Here is a 23,520-nt window from a genome sequence, read left to right on the forward strand (position 1 = left end):
ACCATGCATTTCTATGGGCCGGTGAAAATAGCTAAATTTGAGAAAACAACACAAACTCAACTTTCAAGTAATCCTAAACAGTCCAATTTATATATGTTACAAGAGTCAGAGGAGTCTCAACAACCATCCTAAAGTACCATTATCTGCCATTTTTGGGCCTTTGTTTTCATCGTGATGGTTGCTAAGATGTGAAAATGCCCGGATGTCCGCCCCGAGAATAGAGCAAAATATGTTACAATTTATGTTTCACTTTTTTTTTTTTTTAAATATTTTTTGTGCCAGGCGACAGTTCCGGACATTGAGTGTCACTGTTGTCTCTCCTGACTTTTTTTTCTGTATGTGCAAATTGCATGTGCTAGTGCATTTTGCCACAGAAGTCATATTCATGTTTGGGACTACCGTACATGACAGGGCTGTGTGGCCATCTTTCTGTCAAATGGCAATTTGTAATGCGCTATCCTGGCGTCAACCAGGCCCGGCCGAACACAAGTACCTGTGAACCTTAACCAAGGTTCCCCCAAAGTCGCATTCGTTAGTGAATTAATCTCGGCCAGTGGAATTGGCCTTCCTATTGAGTCTGTGGCACACTCACCCAGGGTAGGGGTCGACCCTTTGATGTTCAGCCTAGGATGGAATTTGAACTTGGGTCTATCGATCATGAGTCTGATGCGACAACCACTATGCTACCAGTGACTGGTATTTATGTTTCAGTATGGTACATTGACTAGCTCAATTCATTATTACCATCACTACATTGTGTTTGTCATTTGAATCTCAAGATAAATACATTAAGTTGAACAATAAATTTTATAATATAGCAACTCAGAACACTGGGATACACACCTAATGAACATATGTTTATATAATTGTTTACACTTTGAAATAAATGTCAGTGATATTTTTGTAATCTACATTTAATACCTGGCCTGCTGAAAGCCTACAGAGATAAATGCCAGAATCAATACAGGGCCAAGAGATTGTACACTGCACCATCCTACACAAGGAAACATTTATACTGGGGTGTGTTCTTATCAAACACACTACTGTAAAATACATTATTTTAGAATTGTTTGTATGGAACTTATTTTCACTTATATACGCTTGATTTTTATTTTCACATTTTCACTGAATCATACCTATAGCAAAAATAAATTCCATGCAAAAATTAAGTATTTTACAGTATATTTGGTATATACAATAATACTCATCTATAACTTGCATGCATTTTTGATGATTAAACATTAAAATACCAGACTGCTTTAAGGTCAACTTGTACTATAATAGTATGATACACTTTCCCTTAATGAGATTTCAACATTTTCACATGACCTGTGTGATAACAAAGTCAAATCAAACAAAAGCTCAGAAATATTCACCACTTGAGGGTGCTATACACACACTGCAATAATGTTCAATTATTTGTTGAGGGCATACTTCATATATCAATGATATTCTTTGAGGGTACTGTTCATATGCTTTGGGGGTTAGTTATTGTTACATACTTATCAAATAAAACAATTCAACCCTTTTAAATACCAACTTGTTGTAGATCAGTTCGAAATGCATACATCAATTGCCGACAATTGCATTAAATTGATGTCCGTAATTTTCATAAGCTGCACATACATAATGCAACCACATGCTGAAAGTTCATAACAATACAGACTTGACTTGAATTGAGTAATAACATTTGAGATTGCTATGTAAGAATTTGACAATGTGTACTACTTATTTCTAATGATTCATGATTTGTTTTCCTTGTCTCAGAATATATTGGTTCAATATGTAGATCGTAAACAGCCACCCTTGTATGAGTGTTGTAATATATAAACCGGTGTTTGTTGTTTTCTATTTATAGTCTACATAATATATACATAATTTATACATGTATATTTCAATGATTTTGTTTAAATTTGGTATAGAGGCAAGTCTATATATTGTTTTTAATAATATATGAATGCAATGATTTCACATCTAGTCCTGTACGAGAATATTTGCCTAGTGATACAAAACAATAGTTATTTATAATATCCAAAGCCTTACAAGACAGGGACTATGTTATTTATAATATCCAAAGCCTTACAAGACAGGGACTATGTTATTTATAATATCCAAGGCCTTACAAGACAGGGACTATGTTATTTATAATATCCAAAGCCTTACAAGACAGGGACTATGTTATTTATAATATCCAAAGCCTTACAAGACAGGGACTATGTTATTTATAATATCCAAGGCCTTACAAGACAGGGACTATGTTATTTATAATATCCAAAGCCTTACAAGACAGGGACTATGTTATTTATAATATCCAAGGCCTTACAAGACAGGGACTATGTTATTTATAATATCCAAAGGCATTACAAGACAGGGACTATGTTATTTATAATATCCAAAGCCTTACAAAACAAGAACTATGTTATTTATAATATCCAAAGCCTTACAAGACAGTGTTATTTATAATATCCAAAGCCTTACAAAACAAGAACTATGTTATTTATAATATCCAAAGCCTTACAAGACAGGGACTATGTTATTTATAATATCCAAGGCCTTACAAGACAGGGACTATGTTATTTATAATATCCAAAGCCTTACAAGACAGGGACTATGTTATTTATAATATCCAAAGCCTTACAAGACAGGGACTATGTTATTTATAATATCCAAAGCCTTACAAGACAGGGACTATGTTATTTATAATATTGAAGGCCTTACAAGACAGGGACTATGTTATTTATAATATCCAAAGCCTTACAAGACAGGGACTATGTTATTTATAATATCCAAAGCCTTACAAGACAGGGACTATGTTATTTATAATATCCGAAGCTATACAAGACGGGAACTATGTTATTTATAATATTGAAGGCCTGACAAGACAGGGACTATGTTATTTATAATATCCGAAGCCTTACAAGACGGGAACTATGTTATTTATAATATTGAAGGCCTTACAAGACAGGGACTATGTTATTTATGTCTTGTTGAAGAATCATCTGGAATCTAACATACGTTGTATGAAGTTAGTTATTAATAACCCTTTCTTTTTCTGTTCATTTTGCAGGAAGTTGTTGAATATGCCTTCCTTGTAATATTTACATTAGAAGCAGTCTTGAAAATTATTGCATATGGATTTCTATTACACAGTGGTGCATACCTTAGAAATGCATGGAATATATTAGATTTTATAATTGTTGTTATAGGGTAAGTTTTCTGATTGATAGGTTGAATAATTGGTTATAATTGATGGATGGCTGGTTTATGATGAAGGAGGAATGAATTGACTAATGTCTTGAATTGATTAGAATAACAAGTATATTTATTTAATGTTACTTGGATTTGTTATTGACTAGACTATTGAGAATAGACAGATAAATTCAAGTTGAAATGAGAAACGTAATGAAACAATCAAAATAGCTGTTACCTTCTTCACTTGTACTAATTTCTATTATATTATATTATATTATATTATGGATATGAATGAAAATTGCTCTGACATACCAGGTCACAATTACTTGCATGCTTTCATTGAAGATGGCAAGCTGATTGCAAATATGCACCAAATCAAATTTTTCAAACGTTCTTTGATCTATCTCAGATATACATGTGTGAATTATGGGCATAATACATAAATTAAACAATCAACTCCAACTATGTACAATAACAATTATGTCTAAGAAAATAATTAGTGCATTTCTCTTAATTACATATTCATTTTGAATAACAAACAATTATAAAGTTTGAAAATGAAACTTTTTGGATATAATTTAATATTATTCCTAAATCAGGAATCAAATTCTTAGTGAGTGTTTGTTTTCATATGGGTTTTAATTTGAAAATTGAGTTGGTAAGTGAAATTGATGATAATTAAGTGAAATGAATAGATGGATACTGTAAAATACTTTATTTTCGCTGAAAGAATGATTCAGTGAAAATAAAATCCAATAAATATACCTTTCAACCTATACTTAACCTTCAACTCGTCCATGCGAAACACCCAAAACGTCTTATCAGCGAAAATTAATTGCAGCTTAAATAAAGTCTTTTACAGTAGTATGTATTAGTACAGTTGTATATACATACTGTAAACCGCTTAATATTCACGGCAAAAAAGGTATTTTTTTGATTTGATGTTTTTTTTGGAATTTGTGATGAAAAAATGTCTGTGAAAGAACTGGTTAGTGTTCATTTGAGGTTGTTATGTTAGTGTTGGTGATTTATGCAAAGTATGTATCTATTTATGCCAGTGTCCACTGTCGTGTCAATTGGTTAATGTACATTTCATTCAATGTGTACATAGATCACACTCAAAAAGAGGTGTGCACATAAAAAAAAAATCCCAGCAAACTTGACCCAAAATAGTCCATGAAGTATTCAATAAAACATTACCCATTACCTATTGAATGATGGGTAGATTTATGAAATACAAGGAGTCGTAAAATTACCCCAAAGTGTGACTGTAAAGTATGATGTCATTGATTGTACAACAGTAGTGTGGTGTTCAGATAAAACCTACCCCCAATAATGCTAGGATGTTTGACCATTAAATATGTGGTCATTGATTGTACAACAGTAGTGTGGTGTTCAGATAAAACCTACCCCCAATAATGCTAGGATGTTTGACCATTAAATATGTGGTCATTGATTGTACAACAGTAGTGTGGTGTTCAGATAAAACCTACCCCCAATAATGCTAGGATGTTTGACCATTAAATATGTGGTCATTGATTGTACAACAGTAGTGTGGTGTTCAGATAAAACCTACCCCCAATAATGCCAGGATGTTTGACCATTAAATATGTGGTCATTGATTGTCAACATCATACTCTGTGGTGTTCAGGTAAAACAATGTGACAAGATTGGTTGATAAGATTAGAATGTTTTTATTTATTTCTTGACCCACCCAATTCATTGACTCCATTATACACACTAACACAATCACCTCTTTGCTGCTCTTCAGATTTTTTTTTTGTAATTGTTAGTAAATGTGAAAATTGAAAATAAAATAAATAGCCAAAATACATTCACAAAATACATAATAATTGAATATTTATTAATAATTTATCTTGAAATGCAATGCATTTTAAATCTTGTGAAAAAAAAAATGAATTTACTACATTTACTAATGACAGAGCAAACATAGACCTCCCTTATATAATGTATACACACTAATACCACTAATACAACCACATCCCCCTCTATACCATGTTAGCACCCATGTCTGTTCAAGCACCCATCAACACTTTTGCAGGTCAAGTTCACATTAAAATGCCAACCCTTCCAAAATGTTGTATTGCCTATCACAATAAGATTCAAGCAATCATCAAATGCCCTATTCATTGTTTTGCAACTGAAATTAATGTCAATCACCCTTCAATGTTGGTAAGCGTAAAATAATGTTATTTTGTTAAACATAGTCTGTGATTCCCAGGAATCGGTGATTTTTTGTACAACTGCGAGATCTTGTTAGTTGTATAAAAGACGTTCATCGAACGTCTGCTGCAAAAATTAAACGATTTGATTATGAACTACAATTTTTTTTATTTCGTAGCTCACATCGAAAGGCCAATCTTTTTCAGGGGAATGTTACGTTTACATATCCTTACTTTATCGAAATTGACCATCATCAAATGTGTACAGCACATTGTTAAGCATGAAAATATCCTCTAAAATACTTTCGCATTTGTCAAATACCACGCAAAGTTTGTCGCAACTACAATGCTATGACTTTTATTTGTCCTGTTTTTACATCCAATTTCACGCATAGCGTGGGATCTCGTAGAGGACGGAAAATGGTCTATTGTGTCAGTTGATTACAGCTTTTGATTGGTTGTTGACAGCCTATCAGATTAAACAATATTGTTGTAGTGAAACAGCATGGCATCACAAATTTGCTGATGACCAAAACCATTCAACAATGAAAATAATAATGATAAACTTAACTTCAACAATTTTACAAAGAATTTAATAGTTCAAACATGGTAAAATCATAAAACAATATTTTATTCCTGTTTTAAAACAAGTAATATGTTTGAGAGCAAAAATAAACAGTTTGAAAACTCTGAGGATGTGCTTGGCTAAGCACCTCTCCTTACAAATCACGATTTTCTGAGTTGACATCACTGGTCACTGAGGCAGACGAGTATGGTAATTTTTTTACTAACTTCCCTATCATCTAATACACATTTAAAAACTTTATACATGTATCACCCTATTTTAAGTTTTTTAAATTTTCTATGCATGCAGTTTTTTAAAATATCATATAAAAATAAAAAAAATTGATAAATAAATAGAGCATATGGTTATTTGTTTTTTTTTATGTTATTCACTTTAATTTACTAATGACTGGCAATTTATTCTTGCAGCGTTATTAGTTCTTTTTTAGAAATTTTTGAGTTGGACCAGGCAGGCTTTGATGTGAAGGCCCTGAGGGCATTTCGTGTCCTCAGGCCTCTCAGACTTATAACTGGAGTCCCGAGTAAGTTGTTTGATCATTTCATTGTGTATGTGTGTGTGTGTGGGTCCGAATGTTTTCATCATATTCTTTATGTTGCTTGAATTTTTCCCCCCACATTTTCTTCTCTCTCCCCACAGAATAATAAGTGAAGGTTTAAATAGTGCTGACTTGGGAGCAAAAGAAGGATTTGACGTGAAAGCTTTGAGGGCTTTCCGAGTTCTGAGACCATTGAGATTGGTCTCAGGTGTTCCCAGTAAGTAACCGGAATCCACGGCAATCATCCGCACAACTCCATAACCTGCAATGCATTCTGGGAAGGCTTGTGCATAAATAACAATAGCTGTAGCCAGATATGCATGTGCTCATCATGTTGCTTGCCCCGCATTTCATCATCCTTAATTCCTATCTCTGTCATCTCTGTATACCACTGCTTGTAAAGCTTCTTGCGAACATAAAAAAGTGGTGTCTAAAAGTTGGTTGGTGACCTGTGACCTGTAGATACTGCTTAATGCATGTAGTATCGTAATTATGTTAATGAATGTATCTGCATATTTCACTCTAAACAATCAACCCAAAATTGTAACTGTGAAATCTGGGAGACAATTTGATTAGTGTATACCAGGCAGCTGTGCTGACCCTGCTATTCTAACACTGTTCCCTTCCACATTGAGTTGGTCATTTTCATCTCTTCAACTATACATCATTTTTAATCTGTCTACATCACCATGGAAACATTGCCATTACTCCGGGAAAACTACTTGGTAAAAACAAAGGCACTTAGAAGTCTTTAGTTTTAAAAATGTCATTGGTCTTATTGTTATCATTGAAGCTGTTCAATCTATTACAATTTGTATCTGAGTATAATTTAAATATTTGTATTCATATTTAAATTGACATAATATGTACATGTATGTGCACCTGGTACCATTAATAATATGCAAATTAGTTGAAAATATAGCCACAAGAATGTCACCCATCTTTATATTATAAGAGCTGTCCAAAATCTAAAGTGGGCTCAAGACCAACTCGGTCCCAGTAAAATGAATGCACAATGTTAGATAAAAAATCAACACTGCTTAGCAGTGTTTGAAATCATTACCTGTCCTTATTGCCCGAAACAGGTAACTTTCAAGTTGAGCTGGTAAAAATTAAAACTTGCAAGCCCATTTAATATGGTCTGCCTCTATGAATTTTGTAAATGCAATATTACTAAATGATATTATTGGATAATATTGTACACCATTCTCTTTTGATGGCTGGTACAACGAATACAACAATTTAACATGGTGAATTTGTGTGTTTTTGTGATGCTTAATCACTTTTGGATTCAACCATTGAAGGTGAAATGGTTTATTAAAAATAGCTACTTACCCCATGACCACCTCTAAGCTGATTCAACCATTGAGGTGGAGGTGGAATGGTTTAATCAAACTAGCTACTTACCCCATGACCATGATTCAACCATTGAGGCTGAAAGAGGTGAAATGGTCAAATATAACCAGATACTTATAATATGACCACCATTGAGGCAGAGTGAGGTGAAATGACTGAATCAAACTAGCTTCTTACTCTTGGACCACCTCTGAATGGATTCAACCATTGAGGTGGAGACAGAGTGAGGTGAAACGACTGAATCAAACTAGCTTCTTACTCTTGGACCACCTCTGAATGGATTCAACCATTGAGGTGGAGGCAGAGTGAGGTGAAATGACTGAATCAAACTAGCTTCTTACTCTAGGACCACCACTGAATGGATTCAACCATTGAGGTGGAGACAGAGTGAGGTGCAATGACTGAATCAAACTTGCTTCTTACTCTAGGACCACCTCTGAATGGATTCAACCATTGAGGTGGAGGCAGAGTGAGGTGAAATGACTGAATCAAACTAGCTTCTTACTCTAGGACCACCTCTGAATGGATTCAACCATTGACGTGGAGACAGAGTGAGGTGAAATGACTGAATCAAACTAGCTTCTTACTCTAGGACCACCTCTGAATGGATTCAACCATTGATGTGGAGGCAGAGTGAGGTGAAATAACTGAATCAAACTAGCTTCTTACTCTAGGACCACCTCTGAATGGATTCAACCATTGAGGTGGAGGCAGAGTGAGGTGAAATGACTGAATCAAACTAGCTTCTTACTCTAGGACCACCTCTGAATGGATTCAACCTTTGAGGTGGAGGCAGAGTGAGGTGAAATGACTGAATCAAACTACATGTAGCTTCTTACTCTAGGACCACCTCTGAATGGACTCAACCATTGAGGTGGAGGCAGAGTGAGGTGAAATGACTGAATCAAACTAGCTTCTTACTCTAGGACCACCTCTGAATGGACTCAACCATTGAGGTGGAGGCAGAGTGAGGTGAAATGACTGAATCAAACTAGCTTTTTACTCTAGGACCACCTCTGAATGGATTCAACCATTGAGGTGGAGACAGAGTGAGGTGAAATGACTGAATCAAACTAGCTTCTTACTCTTGGACCACCTCTGAATGGACTCAACCATTGAGGTGGAGGCAGAGTGAGGTGAAATGACTGAATCAAACTAGCTTCTTACTATCGAACCACCTCTGAATGGGCTCAACCATTGAGGTGGAGACAGAGTGAGGTGAAATGACTGAATCAAACTAGCCTCTTACTCTTGGACCACCTCTGAATGGATTCAACCATTGAGGTGGAGGCAGGGTGAGGTGAAATGAAATGACTGAATCAAACTAGCTTCTTAATCTGGGACCACCTCTGAATGGATTCAACCATTGTGGTGGAGGCAGAGTGAGGTGAAATGACTGAATCAAACTAGCTTCTTACTCTAGGACCACCTCTGAATGGACTCAACCATTGAGGTGGAGGCAGAGTGAGGTGAAATGACTGAATCAAACTAGCTTTTTACTCTAGGACCACCTCTGAATGGATTCAACCATTGAGGTGGAGACAGAGTGAGGTGAAATGACTGAATCAAACTAGCTTCTTACTCTAGGACCACCTCTGAATGGACTCAACCATTGAGGTGGAGGCAGAGTGAGGTGAAATGACTGAATCAAACTAGCTTTTTACTCTAGGACCACCTCTGAATGGATTCAACCATTGAGGTGGAGACAGAGTGAGGTGAAATGACTGAATCAAACTAGCTTCTTACTCTAGGACCACCTCTGAATGGACTCAACCATTGAGGTGGAGGCAGAGTGAGGTGAAATGACTGAATCAAACTAGCTTTTTACTCTAGGACCACCTCTGAATGGATTCAACCATTGAGGTGGAGACAGAGTGAGGTGAAATGACTGAATCAAACTAGCTTCTTACTCTAGGACCACCTCTGAATGGACTCAACCATTGAGGTGGAGGAAGAGTGAAATGAAATGACTGAATCAAACTAGCTTCTTAATCTAGGACCACCTCTGAATGGATTCAACCATTGTGGTGGAGGCAGAGTGAGGTGAAATGACTGAATCAAACTAGCTTTTTACTCTTGGACCATTTCTGCATGGACTCAACCATTGAGGTGGAGGCAGAGTGAGGTGAAATGACTGAATCAAACTAGCTTCTTACTCTTGGACCACCTCTGAATGGATTCAACCATTGAGGTGGAGGCAGGGTGAGGTGAAATGAAGTGACTGAATCAAACTAGCTTCTTAATCTGGGACCACCTCTGATTGGATTCAACCATTGTGGTGGAGACAGAGTGAGGTGAAATGACTGAATCAAACTAGCTTCTTACTCTAGGACCACCTCTGAATGGACTCAACCATTGAGGTGGAGGCAGAGTGAGGTGAAATGAGTGAATCAAACTAGCTTCTTACTCTAGGACCACCTCTGAATGGACTCAACCATTGAGGCGGAGGCAGAGTGAGGTGAAATGACTGAATCAAACTAGCTTCTTACTCTAGGACCACCTCTGAATGGACTCAACCAGTGAGGTGGAGGCAGAGTGAGGTGAAATGACTGAATCAAACTAGCTTTTTACTCTAGGACTACCTCTGAATGGATTCAACCATTGAGGTGGAGACAGAGTGAGGTGAAATGACTGAATCAACCTAGCTTCTTACTCTCAGACCACCTCTGAATGGACTCAACCATTGAGATGGAGGCAGGGTGAGGTGAAATGAAGTGACTGAATCAAACTAGCTTCTTAATCTGGGACCACCTCTGATTGGATTCAACCATTGTGGTGGAGGCAGAGTGAGGTGAAATGACTGAATCAAACTAGCTTCTTACTCTAGGACCACCTCTGAATGGACTCAACCAGTGAGGTGGAGGCAGAGTGAGGTGAAATGACTGAATCAAACTAGCTTTTTACTCTAGGACCACCTCTGAATGGACTCAACCATTGAGGTGGAGGCAGAGTGAGGTGAAATGAGTGAATCAAACTAGCTTCTTACTCTAGGACCACCTCTGAATGGACTCAACCATTGAGGCGGAGGCAGAGTGAGGTGAAATGACTGAATCAAACTAGCTTCTTACTCTAGGACCACCTCTGAATGGACTCAACCAGTGAGGTGGAGGCAGAGTGAGGTGAAATGACTGAATCAAACTAGCTTTTTACTCTAGGACCACCTCTGAATGGACTCAACCATTGAGGTGGAGGCAGAGTGAGGTGAAATGAGTGAATCAAACTAGCTTCTTACTCTAGGACCACCTCTGAATGGACTCAACCATTGAGGCGGAGGCAGAGTGAGGTGAAATGACTGAATCAAACTAGCTTCTTACTCTAGGACCACCTCTGAATGGACTCAACCAGTGAGGTGGAGGCAGAGTGAGGTGAAATGACTGAATCAAACTAGCTTCTTAATCTAGGACCACCTCTGAATGGATTCAACCATTGAGGTGGAGACAGAGTGAGGTGAAATGACTGAATCAACCTAGCTTCTTACTCTCAGACCACCTCTGAATGGACTCAACCATTGAGGTGGAGGCAGAGTGAGGTGAAATGAGTGAATCAAACTAGCTTCTTACTCTAGGACCACCTCTGAATGGACTCAACCATTGAGGTGGAGGCAGAGTGAGGTGAAATGACTGAATCAAACTAGCTTCTTACTCTAGGACCACCTCTGAATGGACTCAACCAGTGAGGTGGAGGCAGAGTGAGGTGAAATGACTGAATCAAACTAGCTTTTTACTCTAGGACTACCTCTGAATGGATTCAACCATTGAGGTGGAGGCAGAGTGAGGTGAAATGACTGAATCAAACTAGCTTCTTAATCTAGGACCACCTCTGAATGGATTCAACCATTGAGGTGGAGACAGTGAGGTGAAATGACTGAATCAACCTAGCTTCTTACTCTCAGACCACCTCTGAATGGACTCAACCATTGAGATGGAGGCAGGGTGAGGTGAAATGAAATGACTGAATCAAACTAGCTTCTTACTCTAGGACCACCTCTGAATGGATTCAACCATTGAGGTGGAGGCAGAGTGAGGTGAAATGACTGAATCAAACTAGCTTTTTACTCTAGGACCACCTCTGAATGGATTCAACCATTGGGGTGGAGGCAGAGTGAGGTGAAATGACTGAATCAAACTAGCTTCATACTCTAGGACCACCTATGAATAGACTCAACCATTGAGGTGGAGGCAGAGTGAGGTGAAATGACTGAATCAAACTAGCCTCTTACTCTTGGACCACCTCTGAATGGATTCAACCATTGAGGTGGAGGCAGAGTGAGGTGAAATGACTGAATCAAACTAGCTTCTTACTCTAGGACCACCTCTGAATGGACTCAACCATTGAGGTGGAGGCAGAGTGAGGTGAAATGACTGAATCAAACTAGCTTCTTACTCTAGGACCACCTCTGAATGGACTCAACCATTGAGGTGGAGGTAGAGTGAGGTGAAATGACTGAATCAAACTAGCCTCTTACTCTTGGACCACCTCTGAATGGATTCAACCATTGAGGTGGAGGCAGAGTGAGGTGAAATGACTGAATCAAACTAGCTTCTTATTCTTGGACCACCTCTGAATGGTTTCAACCATTGTGGCAGAGGTGGGGGTGAAAAAGACCCTTATAATAATTCTGGCACCCTCACAGTTATTTCAGGGAGAAGCTTTTCAAATGAACTCAGAAATAGGCTTCTTGGGGAAGCCATGTTCTTGCTGAATGCACAGACTCAGGAAACTACTCTACATTTCTTGTCATGTTTCAAGTTATTAAAGTAGTATGCCATGGAAAATAGCATTTATTATTATCCCAGTCATTTTGGAAGTTAGCTGCAAGTCAGAACTCAACTGACAACATAATAATAGAATGTAATATATATATTAGATAAATTAAAAATAAAAATGAAATTTAAAGCAATTTCCTATGCCTATGCATGCAGCAAAATCAGGGCGTCTCTAGGAGCCTCTTTCTGAGTTCTCCTGAACCGCTTCTCACACAAAAAAACTGTGAAGGTGCCAGACATAAGAAAAAAAGGTCTATAGCAAATCAAACCAGCTGCTTGGAATAACACCTGGTCTTGTTTATAAATTACTTCTTGTACTCTGTTTTGTGGTGACTTTGATATGAGGTGATAAGGCATTTGCTGCTGCATGATGGAAGGATCTTATGGAGTAATTGATCTAATTCAAATGATTGGCTGGTCACTTTCAGTTGTTCACATTATTCTTTGGGAGGCTGTATTTTGTTTACTGCTAAATACTAACATGCTCTAGCACTGTGTGTTCACCAAATGTTTTATTAATACACAATTCCCTAAATGGAATCACACTTCCATATTCTTAAAAGCTTCTTTGAAGAAAATCAATATGTCAGCTGTATTGGTACAAATAAGCTGCATAGACAATATGATTACAGATTGGAATAAGATGCATTTCCAATTGAAAACCCCATGGTATCTTATACTTACACTGTATATAGCTCCCAAGCCCAAATGTGAACAACTGAGTCAGTGAGATTTACACACTCACATAAAAGAGCATTTTACATTTGTACCCCTCTATTCTACAGGTTTACAAGTAGTGCTGAATTCCATTTTGCGGGCGATGGTGCCTCTCTTACATATCGGCCTTTTAGTTATCTTTGTGATTATCATCTACGCAATTATTGGCTTAGAACTTTTCTCAGGGAAAATGCATAAAACCTGCTTTGATCTTAAAACAGGTAAGTGTCAAAAGGTCTACTTACACATCACAAGCACATCAGGTATGCTATTATGTCTGTCATGTGCAGATAACAGTAGTGTAGTTATCTGATGGTGTCTTGTACTGTGAATACAAGACATTTGCAGAGTTCCAACTACAATGTTGAGAAGACTAAAGTTGATAACATTGCCTTGGCCTATAGGCATAATATAGGGTATATGTGGGTACAGCAAAGCAAACTTGTTTGGCATCAAAGCAATTGAGACTATGAAGTACAAGCCCTACATTTGTATAAAACTGTGGTTTTGGGGATGGACGAGTAGATGATGAAGTGTGGATTGTTCTTAATGGGGGTGGGGGTGGGTGTTAAGTGTTTGGGGTGGGTTGTGTGGTTAGTGTTTGGGTGGGTTGTGTGGTTAGATGTTTGGGTGGGTTAGATGTTTGGGGTGGGTTGTGTGGTTATTGTTTTGGGTGGGTTAGGTGTTAAGTGTTTTGGGTGGGTTAGATGTTTGTTTGGGGTGGGTTGTGTGGTTAGTGTTTGGGTGGGTTAGGTGTTAAGTGTTTTGGGTGGGTTAGATGTTTGTTTGGGGTGAGTTGTGTGGTTAGTGTTTGGGTGGGTTGTGTGGTTAGTGTTTTGGGTGGGTTAGATGTTTGTTTGGGGTGGGTTGTGTGGTTAGTGTTTTGGGTGGGTTGTGTGGTTAGTGTTTTGGGTGGGTTAGGTGTTAAGTGTTTTGGGTGGGTTAGATGTTTGTTTGGGGTGGGTTGTGTGGTTAGTGTTTTGGGTGGGTTAGGTGTTAAGTATTTTGGGTGGGTTAGATGTTTGTTTGGGGTGGGTTGTGTGGTTAGTGTTTTGGTTGGGTTGTGTGGTTAGTGTTTTGGGTGGGTTAGGTGTTACATAAGTGTTTTGGGTGGGTTGTGTAGTTAATGTTTGTGGTAGGTAATTAAGCAGTGTTTGGGTGGGATGGGTGCACAGGGTGGGGTGTGTGCCAAGTTTGGTAGAAAATATGGTTGATGTGAATAACTGTTGCTGGCTTATATGAAATAGTTAATGTTAACTGGTGTACATGTACATTCATTTGTTACAAATTATTTTTCATCTTTGCAGGAAAATATTCGCTAGAAGATCCTCATCCATGTGGCCCTGGTTACCCTTGCGACCTGAATACAAGTGTTTGTAGGGGACCTTGGGATGGCCCAAATAATGGAATAACAAATTTTGACAATTTTGGCCTAGCTGTGTTAACAGTTTTCCAGTGTATAACAATGGAAGGCTGGACAAATGTATTATATGATGTAAGTTACATGTATATGCTAATTTTAATTAATTATGCATGCAAGCTTTTTTTACCATTACTACTGTACCCTTTGTCATTTTTGCTAAAAAGTGATATTTCCGACTTCTTGTTAAAAAACGCGTATCTGATTGCTTTGATATTACATATATAGGTACTACATGTAGACCTCTCTCAGATTTGTTCATTTCGTGATGATATCTTTAATTCTCTTATTTTGGTGAATATTTTTGTAATTTTGTTCATTTCATGGTGATGTCTTCAATTCTCTAATTTTAATGAATATTTTTGGTGAAAAGTGATATTTTCGAATTTTTGTTGAAAAGAGCATGTCTGATTGCTTTGATACTATACATATTGTTCATTTTCTAATGATATCTTCAGTTCTTTAATTATAATGTGCATTGCTAACAGCGGAGCTATCTCAGCCGATAGGCTGCTTGTTTGGAAATTGACTGGTAAAAAAATTGTAATTGAAGAATTTACAGTATCCTTTCCTGGTGTCTGTCTGTGTCTTTTAGTATCCAGACTCATTCCAAAATTGGTTTTAGTATCCAGACTCATTCCAAAATTGGTTTTAGTATCCAGACTCATTCCAAAGTTGGTTTTAGTATCCAGACTCATTCCAAAGTTGGTTTTAGTATCCAGACGATTTTTGTACATTTAAGTTTCAAAACATGATACTTGTTTCCAAGGTGACTAAACACATGGTTAAAACTTTGGGAAGGTTTATGTTTGCAATCGGTTGCTGTCACATTACATAATGTACCATACGTACTTAATGTCAAATTATCACCCTCACAGTCAACTTTGTGGTCATGAAAGAACTTATTATTAATGCATGGTAGTAATCAATATTATATGTATTTCTAATCATTTCATGTTTTTATTTTGTTACTCAGATAAATGATGCAATAGGCAATGCTTGGCCTTGGATCTACTTTGTTAGTCTTATCATAGTGGGCTCATTTTTTGTACTTAATCTTGTTTTGGGTGTACTTAGTGGGTGAGTTCTTACATATCTTGTTTTTAGGTGTACTTAGTGAGTAAGTTGGTGCATTTTTGCACTTGTGTGTACGTGTAAACAATGACAAGTGAGTGATTTCTACATAATATATTTGGATCTGTCTTGGATATAAAAAATGCACTGAGAGGAAACACCAATGAAATTAAATTTACTCAACTTTTATTTTGATTCAGAGAATTTTCTAAAGAAAGGGAAAAGGCAAAAGCCAGAGGGGACTTCCAAAAACTTAGAGAAAAACAACAAATAGAAGAAGATCTTAGAGGCTACTTAGACTGGATAACACAAGCAGGTAATGTAGCTTGCCCTTTTGGTGTAAGTTGTAGGATTCTGTTCTGACATGTTTGCTTTCCTAGACATGCATACTTTTCTCATACTTTCATTAACTTGCACAACCATCAGTGAATATTACATTTTTGTTATGTCCCTTCATAGTGGCTTGACTTCTTAATTTTATATTTAAATCTGTAAGCTTGTAGCATTGGTTGTGCTTGCCTAAGTTGTTAAAATGAATACCGCCCACTATAGTTGTGGCATTGCAGTGAGTTGAAACTTACATAAATTGGTGAACGTTGTTTGCCATTGAAATTTGAATCTTGCAAATCTTTTGAATAACAGCTACCTGCACTATAGTGTTACCTACAATGCTTCATTGATAGACTATACATGTATATATACAGGTGTAGGGAACTAATCTTAAATGACAAGCCATCACTTTGTGTATACACTATCTATTCCATTCTCACTTCTTGATGCTTAACTATATTTGATATTTTTTGTAGAAGATCTAGACCCAGACAACGATAGCGAACCCGAAGCAGGTGCTCCTCCAAGACATGGTAAGAAATGTTTTCTTGAGGACATTTTCTATTCCTGTGTCTTGTCACCAAGACAACATTCACATTAATTCTGTTGCTATAGTAAACTATTATATGGAAAAGAGTATTTAGTATTCTATATAATCTGAATAAAAGCAATGTGTCTGGGCAGTTCTTGTTCTGTATATTTACCTCACATATTACAATTTACACTTTTCAGTTAATTAACATTTTTTTTACAGAAATATATATTATATATAGGTGTGTTTTTAAAAAAATAAAAAAGTATGGTATCTGTGCTCTCCACAGAGGAGCGCTTAAAGTTGAGGAAATCTGCATTCCTATAGACTGCTATGGACAGGATTACCTGCATTCCCATAGACTACTACAGACAGGATTACCTGTATTCCCATAGATGACTATGGACATGTTTATCTGTATTCCCATAGACTACTATGGATATGTTTACCTGTATTCCCATAGACTACTACTGACAAGATTACCTGTATTCCCATAGACTACTATGGACAAGTTTACTTGTATTCCCATGACTACTACAGACAGGATTACCTGTATTCCCATAGACTACTATGGGCAGGTTTACTTGTATTCCCATAGACTACTACTGACAAGATTACCTGTATTCCCATAGACTACTATGGACAAGTTTACTTGTATTCCCATGACTACTACAGACAGGATTACCTGCATTCCCATTGACTACTATGAACAGGTTTATCTGCATTCCCATAGGCTACTATGGGCAGGTTTACCTGTATTCCCATAGACTGCTATAGACAGGTTTACCTGTTTTCCCATATACTATTACAGACAGGTTTACTTGCATTCCCATAGACTACTATGGACAGGTTTACTTGTATTCCCATAGACTACTACAGACAGGATTACATGTATTCCCATAGACTACTATGGGCAGGTTTACTTGCATTCCCATAGACTGCTCCTGACTTGTTTAACTGCATTCCCATAGACTACTATGGACAGGTTTACTTGTATTCCCATAGACTACTACAGACAGGTTTACCTGTATTCCCATATACTATTACAGACAGGTTTACTTGCATTCCCATAGACTGCTCCTGACAGGTTTAACTGCATTCCCATAGACTACTATGAACAGGTTTATCTGCATTCCCATAGACTGCTACATACAGGTTTACTTGCATTCCCATAGACTGCTCCTGACAGGTTTAACTGCATTCTCATAGACTGCTATGAACAGGATTTTCTGTATTCCTTGACTGTTTCTGACATTTCCAAATTTTCTAAATGATTCTGAGGTTCTAGGTTTTGTATTTTTTTTCAATTTGACATTTATACAGTGCCTCCATTCCCTGTATACCCAATATTCACTACTAGCAGATCAAGTAGCAAAGCCACTTTAAAACCAAATAAATTATTTTGCTACCAAGTCCCAAATTAAAACAAAGCAAGAATAATTTTACTTGTACTCCATGATTTGTTGCTCAAATCTAAACAATCAAATACATCCTTTTCCTCCTCCAACACCCTCCGTTCTCCTCCAACACCCTCCGTTCTCCAACACCCTTCGTTCCCCTCAAACACCCTCCGTTCTCCTCAAACACCCTCCGTTCTCCTCAAACACCCTCCGTTCTCCTCCAACACCCTCCGTTCTCCTCAAACACCCTCCATTCTCCTCCAACACATAAACAAAATCCTGAAAGATAAAGGTTGTTAAGGTCAGCTTGAAAAAAGGTAACTTCATGATAAGTTTTGTCAGGATATCCTCAAATGTTGTAGTTCGAAAAAAACCCATAAAATCACTTCTACTTAGCACTGAAACTTAACTAATGTTGTTTAATATTCACAGTAACCACCAATTTTGAGTGTGTAATAATACTAACTACAATCTAGTGTTGTATATATTTATACATGTATGTCATATGCTAACAAACATAGTCAAAGTACTTATGCTTTTTTGAAACGCTTGCAGTTCTTTGGAAAAGATTTGGTACCCTTACAACAAAAGGTAGGAGGCATGAGCAGCCAAGATGATAACATACAATGCTGTCTGGTTTGAATACTTTCCCCTTTCCTTTTTCTTCCTTGACAACTAATGTAACTATTAACTGTTCTGTAATACCAAGACGTGTGAAATTGAAAATACATTGACCATTATTCAGTATCATTACAAATAGCAATTATCTTTATTTAAAATTCTGTTTTTGATAGAACTAATATCTTGGCATTACAGAGTATAAAGCATACTTATTGCACTTTACTACTAGTACTTGTGTCTCACTTAAACCCATGTCTTTTTAATTATGTGTACCTATCCTAGAATTGCCATGTATCAGTGTGTTTGTGCTGATTACAAAGTGTATCTCTCTGCTAGTGTAAAAGTAAGCTTTGCATCCCTTTCTTGTCTCCACATAATTTTGTTACTTTGTCTTAATTTGATATTGTGTGATTCCTATGCAATAATTTGACTGCAATTGAGAAGTATCTGCTGTAATAATTTGCATGCAATGCATGTTGAGTCCTGGCAATTCACATGATTAAAAGTTGTGCCACTTTGTAGATGGAACCGGCATTGTAGTGTCTGTTAGTGCCACCCCCCCCCCTCCCAGCTTTTAAATTCAAATTCTGCTGATATATCATGCGTAAATGAAAGAATACCTGTCTGTTGTTCTCCACACTTCTCTCTGCTTTGATCCCATCACTGTATCCCATCTCTGGCTGCAAACTGATTATAGTTTGTTTGTTTTTTTTTGAAAATGCACTGTTCTTATGCTTTGATTGTTTTAGAATTGCTGAATTTTGAATTCTTAGCGCAGTATCTGTGTTTACTTTTGTCATTTATGTGTAAAATGTCCATTGTCATATCTGTAACGTTTCATGCATACATGTAGCATATTCTAAAGCTGGTCAATCCTGTAATATTATCACATTAAATATAAGTAGTGTGTCTATAATTGATATGATAAGGTTACGTGATTGACAGATTTAGAATATAATGCTGTCTTTGAAGAAGAGTTTCACTCATGAATTAATCTGCAGTGCGAAGGAAAATTAAAACAAATAATATTACAAGTTTTCTTTGAACAATACATATGTACTCCAACCTATCACCTGCTCATATCATAACCATTATTATTTTTTCTTTTCATTAAGTTACAGCAGTGTGCTATTCATCTTCTGTTCCTAGAAAGTTGTTACCATGGCAACCAACATCCTACCCTTTGATTATGTAACTTTATTTCATTTTGTTTTATTTTCATTGTAAAAACTCTTTTTATTTTTACTTTTATTTCAGCCTACATTAATTTTAAGTTAAATGTTCATTATCCTTTCTTTTTTTTCTGTCATCAAGTATTCCATTCTGTTTCCTTATCTCTCATTTCTCTTTATGTACAAACAATAATTATGATAATCCTTTTTTTCTGTCTCTGATTCATCTACTATATGCAATGGTTCAGTTGTAGCAGCAGTGACTGTGCTTCTTTACTATTATACATATTTATTAACTCTGTTTGTTGGTTTGTTTGATTCTTCAAGTTCCTAAACCGGTTAGTGAGACCGATTCTTCAGATAAAACAGAAGATCTAGGTAGTGGTGAAATAACACAACTGTCTTGGTATGAAAGAAAAAGGTGAGAATTTCCCAAATGCCTAGGATGATATAAGTGCACAAGTTTACGATAATCACATAATCTCTATCAGATAATGGCATTTCACAAAAGATATAGTGACTCCATCTAAAGATCCCTTAAGTGACTCCTGACTCCCGAGTGACTTCCTGTCTAAGACCCCCTAGTTACTTTCTGTCTAAAGATTCCTTACTGAATCCTTGGCTGAAGACTCCTTAGTGACTGCCTGCCTAAAGTCTCCAAATTGACTCTTCCCTCTTGGTGAATCTCTGTCTGAAAATACACATGATGACTCTCTGCCAAAATACCCATAATGCTTCACTCTACAAAGTTTAATGATTTTGCTGTCTCTCCACAAATCATGAATAAAATTTCTCACAAATGATATCTGTTTGCAATGTGTCCTCCAGTATTGCTCACATGTTAGGATGGAAAATCAGATATTTAAAAAGTACCTCTATTTTAATTTTGTAGGTGTAAATACTCCAAAAAGCTGCTTATTAACCAATCATGTTGGGGTTGTTTCAGTATTTGGTGTAGTAGTCATCAATTAATTGTATTTCTTTTTACGTAGAAAACAGATGCGACGAATGAATCGGCGCTGCAGAAGAGTTTGTCGACAAGCTGTCAAATCACAGGCTTTTTACTGGATAGTTATCGTAATGGTTTTTCTAAACACCTGTACACTAGCATCTGAGCATTACGATCAGCCAACGTGGTTGGATAATTTTCAAAGTAAGTTAAGCATTTATTAGTCCCCGTTCAGGCGCAGCCTGAAAAGGGGACTTATAATTCAGGTTTTGTCCTTTTTCCGTCTCCAACATTTTCTTAGAAATTCTACAGCAGGTATCAGTTAAACTTGGCAGGTTGATGAACAAGTGTCTTCCGAGTATGCACGTAATGTTTTTTCCAGATCTGAAAATCCCAAGTGGGTCTTTTTCACGATTTTTATCAAAAATTACCTCTCCCGGCAACATTGACAGAACGTCTGCGCATGCTCAGAATAAATTAATTACTGTAAAATACTTTATTTTTGCTTGCAACATTTTTTTGCTATTTTCGCTGAAGGAATGTTTCAGTTAAAATAAAATCCAGCGATTATTCCCTTTTTCCTATATTTTACAGTCAAACTTGTCAAAAATCAATGAAAATAAATTCAATACAAAAACAGCCAGAAAGTCTTTTCAGCGAATGATAATTCCAGCTGAAATAAAATATTTTACAGTAAATTAGATCTGTGAGTAACGCTACAGCACGTGATTTCTCCATTGCATGCAATTTATTATAGTACTGTTTATACATGTATTCTGTTCGGCTCAGTGGTCTCATTCACTAGTTACTAGAAGAACTAATAACCTTATTTGATTTCAAGAACTTAAAGAAGGCGGCATAAGAGACGTGTTTGCAAAGGTAAGTTCTCCAGTTTCTACAAAATTGAATGTATTTTGGGGTACGATTGGTGTACATTCCGTGACGCACGTACGGACGTGAATATTATGATGATTGCCAGCTTTATATTCTTGTGAAAAGCCAAAAAAGCAAACAATTGTCTCCAATCTACGAAACTAGTTTGTAAATTGTATACCCTGTCAAATTATTGTACACGGACGATTAATTCATGGGGACATAGTTTCAAGTTAGTAAATCGTTATCCGGTCTTTTGCTTGTGACGCGATTTCTGAAATATCCACAACTCGGGGGGGGGGGGGGATGTCCCTGTGTCGATCAATTTATTCATTATATAATAGTAGGTTGCATATGATTATATTCGTATTTTTATGTTGTGAGCATTAAACTGTTAGTTGTAATGAAGATTTTGCCGATCTCGTACGATTCAACATGGCCGATGTGCAGTGACAACACGTGTATGGACGTTCGGTCGAGTAGTCTGCAACGGACCATGAAATCGCCCGGCGTTTTTTGGGCATTTTTTTTTAGTTTTTTTTTAAATATTTTAGATATTTCATTCACTCCTGGCGCCTAAAAGAGTCTACTTTATATTTTACCGTAGTCATTGACACCTATTGTGAATAGCCCGAATGGGTAAGCTTCGTTTCGACAATGAGCTGTTATTTCTGCGAACAATGTTAAATTATTCTTTGAATGCTCAGTTTATATTTTGAAAACAACTAATTTTTTGATTAAAAAAAAAATCATGCCATTTTCCCTGTCAAAATCAAAGCATAAAGATCTTGCCAGAACATCGGTAAATCTATTACCGCGTTGCGTTCACCACGAGGTCACTGAACCGTCATTAACATATTTAAATGAGCCACGTGTAAATGAGAACAAGGCGGATATCTATCGCTTCGCGCATTTACATTCGACCGAAATCATTCGTTTACGATGAAACTAAGTTAAATTTTACTTCCAATTTATAAAAATTCAGCGAATTAAATTTGTGTGCGTTATTATAATCATTACTGAATAATAATCAACAATTGCAATACTTCGAAAACAAGCAAGTTATTCACTTGCGAAACACAGAATGACCAGATTGTGCTACCGTGATCATTCGCTACCGGTACTAACCACTAAGCAATGTATTCGTGTTTGTATTTATTCGAAACTTCTTTTAGAACATACTTTACTGTTCGTTATCAACAAGATTATAAAAAAAATAATGGATGTTACAGTATGTGAATTTTTTGGGGGGATTCAATTCCAACATTTCGCGATGCCTATGAACCAAAGGCCTTTCACTCTTCTCTGAGTGTGACACCTAAACCAGAGGTTTTATGGTGTATAAATTGGCACTAAATGAAAAGGCCGTTGAACCTTATTCAAATTTATAAATACATGTTATTATGTATTTCATTATGAAAACTGACTAAATTAAATGTGATCTTATTTTTAATTATGATTATGATTTATATCGGTAATGACGTTTTCATCCAATATTAATTGTGCAATTGTTAAAATGCCTACCTACACATTTATTGTTTTTGTTTCTGTTGCCCTGAAATAGACATTTGTAAAAAAAAAAATTAAAAAAATCATGCTTGATTCAAATTAAAAAAAAAAAGATGTAGTCATGTAGCCCCTTCCTGTTACCTGTTTCCAACTTCTTCCAAAGTAAAACTGGCGAAGCCTTGTAATTGCCATACAATCATCAACTGTGGGAAAACTTATGTTATTGAAAATCTTTATTTTGTTGTCTGTGAATTAATATAATATTTGAAATGGCGTAATGGTGCAAAATATTCTCAAACAATCAG

At 36.6% G+C, this 23,520-nt stretch overlaps 1 protein-coding gene across 1 annotated transcript in view; it reads left to right on the forward strand.

Moving 5' to 3' along the window:
- The first annotated feature begins 680 nt into the window (after window positions 1-680).
- Window positions 681-23,520, forward strand: part of LOC100371433 (voltage-dependent L-type calcium channel subunit alpha-1D-like) — an 86,564-nt gene continuing 63,724 nt past the window's right edge. Inside the window, exons 1-11 of the mRNA XM_085496655.1 lie at window positions 681-710; window positions 3,068-3,207; window positions 6,598-6,713; window positions 13,404-13,556; window positions 14,643-14,830; window positions 15,732-15,835; window positions 16,030-16,145; window positions 16,636-16,692; window positions 18,647-18,682; window positions 20,212-20,305; window positions 20,877-21,037. Of these exons, the coding sequence (XP_085352781.1) occupies window positions 681-710; window positions 3,068-3,207; window positions 6,598-6,713; window positions 13,404-13,556; window positions 14,643-14,830; window positions 15,732-15,835; window positions 16,030-16,145; window positions 16,636-16,692; window positions 18,647-18,682; window positions 20,212-20,305; window positions 20,877-21,037 (1,195 nt within the window). The remainder of the gene's footprint in view (window positions 711-3,067; window positions 3,208-6,597; window positions 6,714-13,403; window positions 13,557-14,642; window positions 14,831-15,731; window positions 15,836-16,029; window positions 16,146-16,635; window positions 16,693-18,646; window positions 18,683-20,211; window positions 20,306-20,876; window positions 21,038-23,520) is intronic.

The sequence above is a fragment of the Saccoglossus kowalevskii genome, chromosome 3 (genome assembly GCF_978046115.1).
Source record: "Saccoglossus kowalevskii chromosome 3, keSacKowa6.1, whole genome shotgun sequence".
NCBI classification, from domain to species: Eukaryota; Metazoa; Hemichordata; class Enteropneusta; family Harrimaniidae; genus Saccoglossus; species Saccoglossus kowalevskii.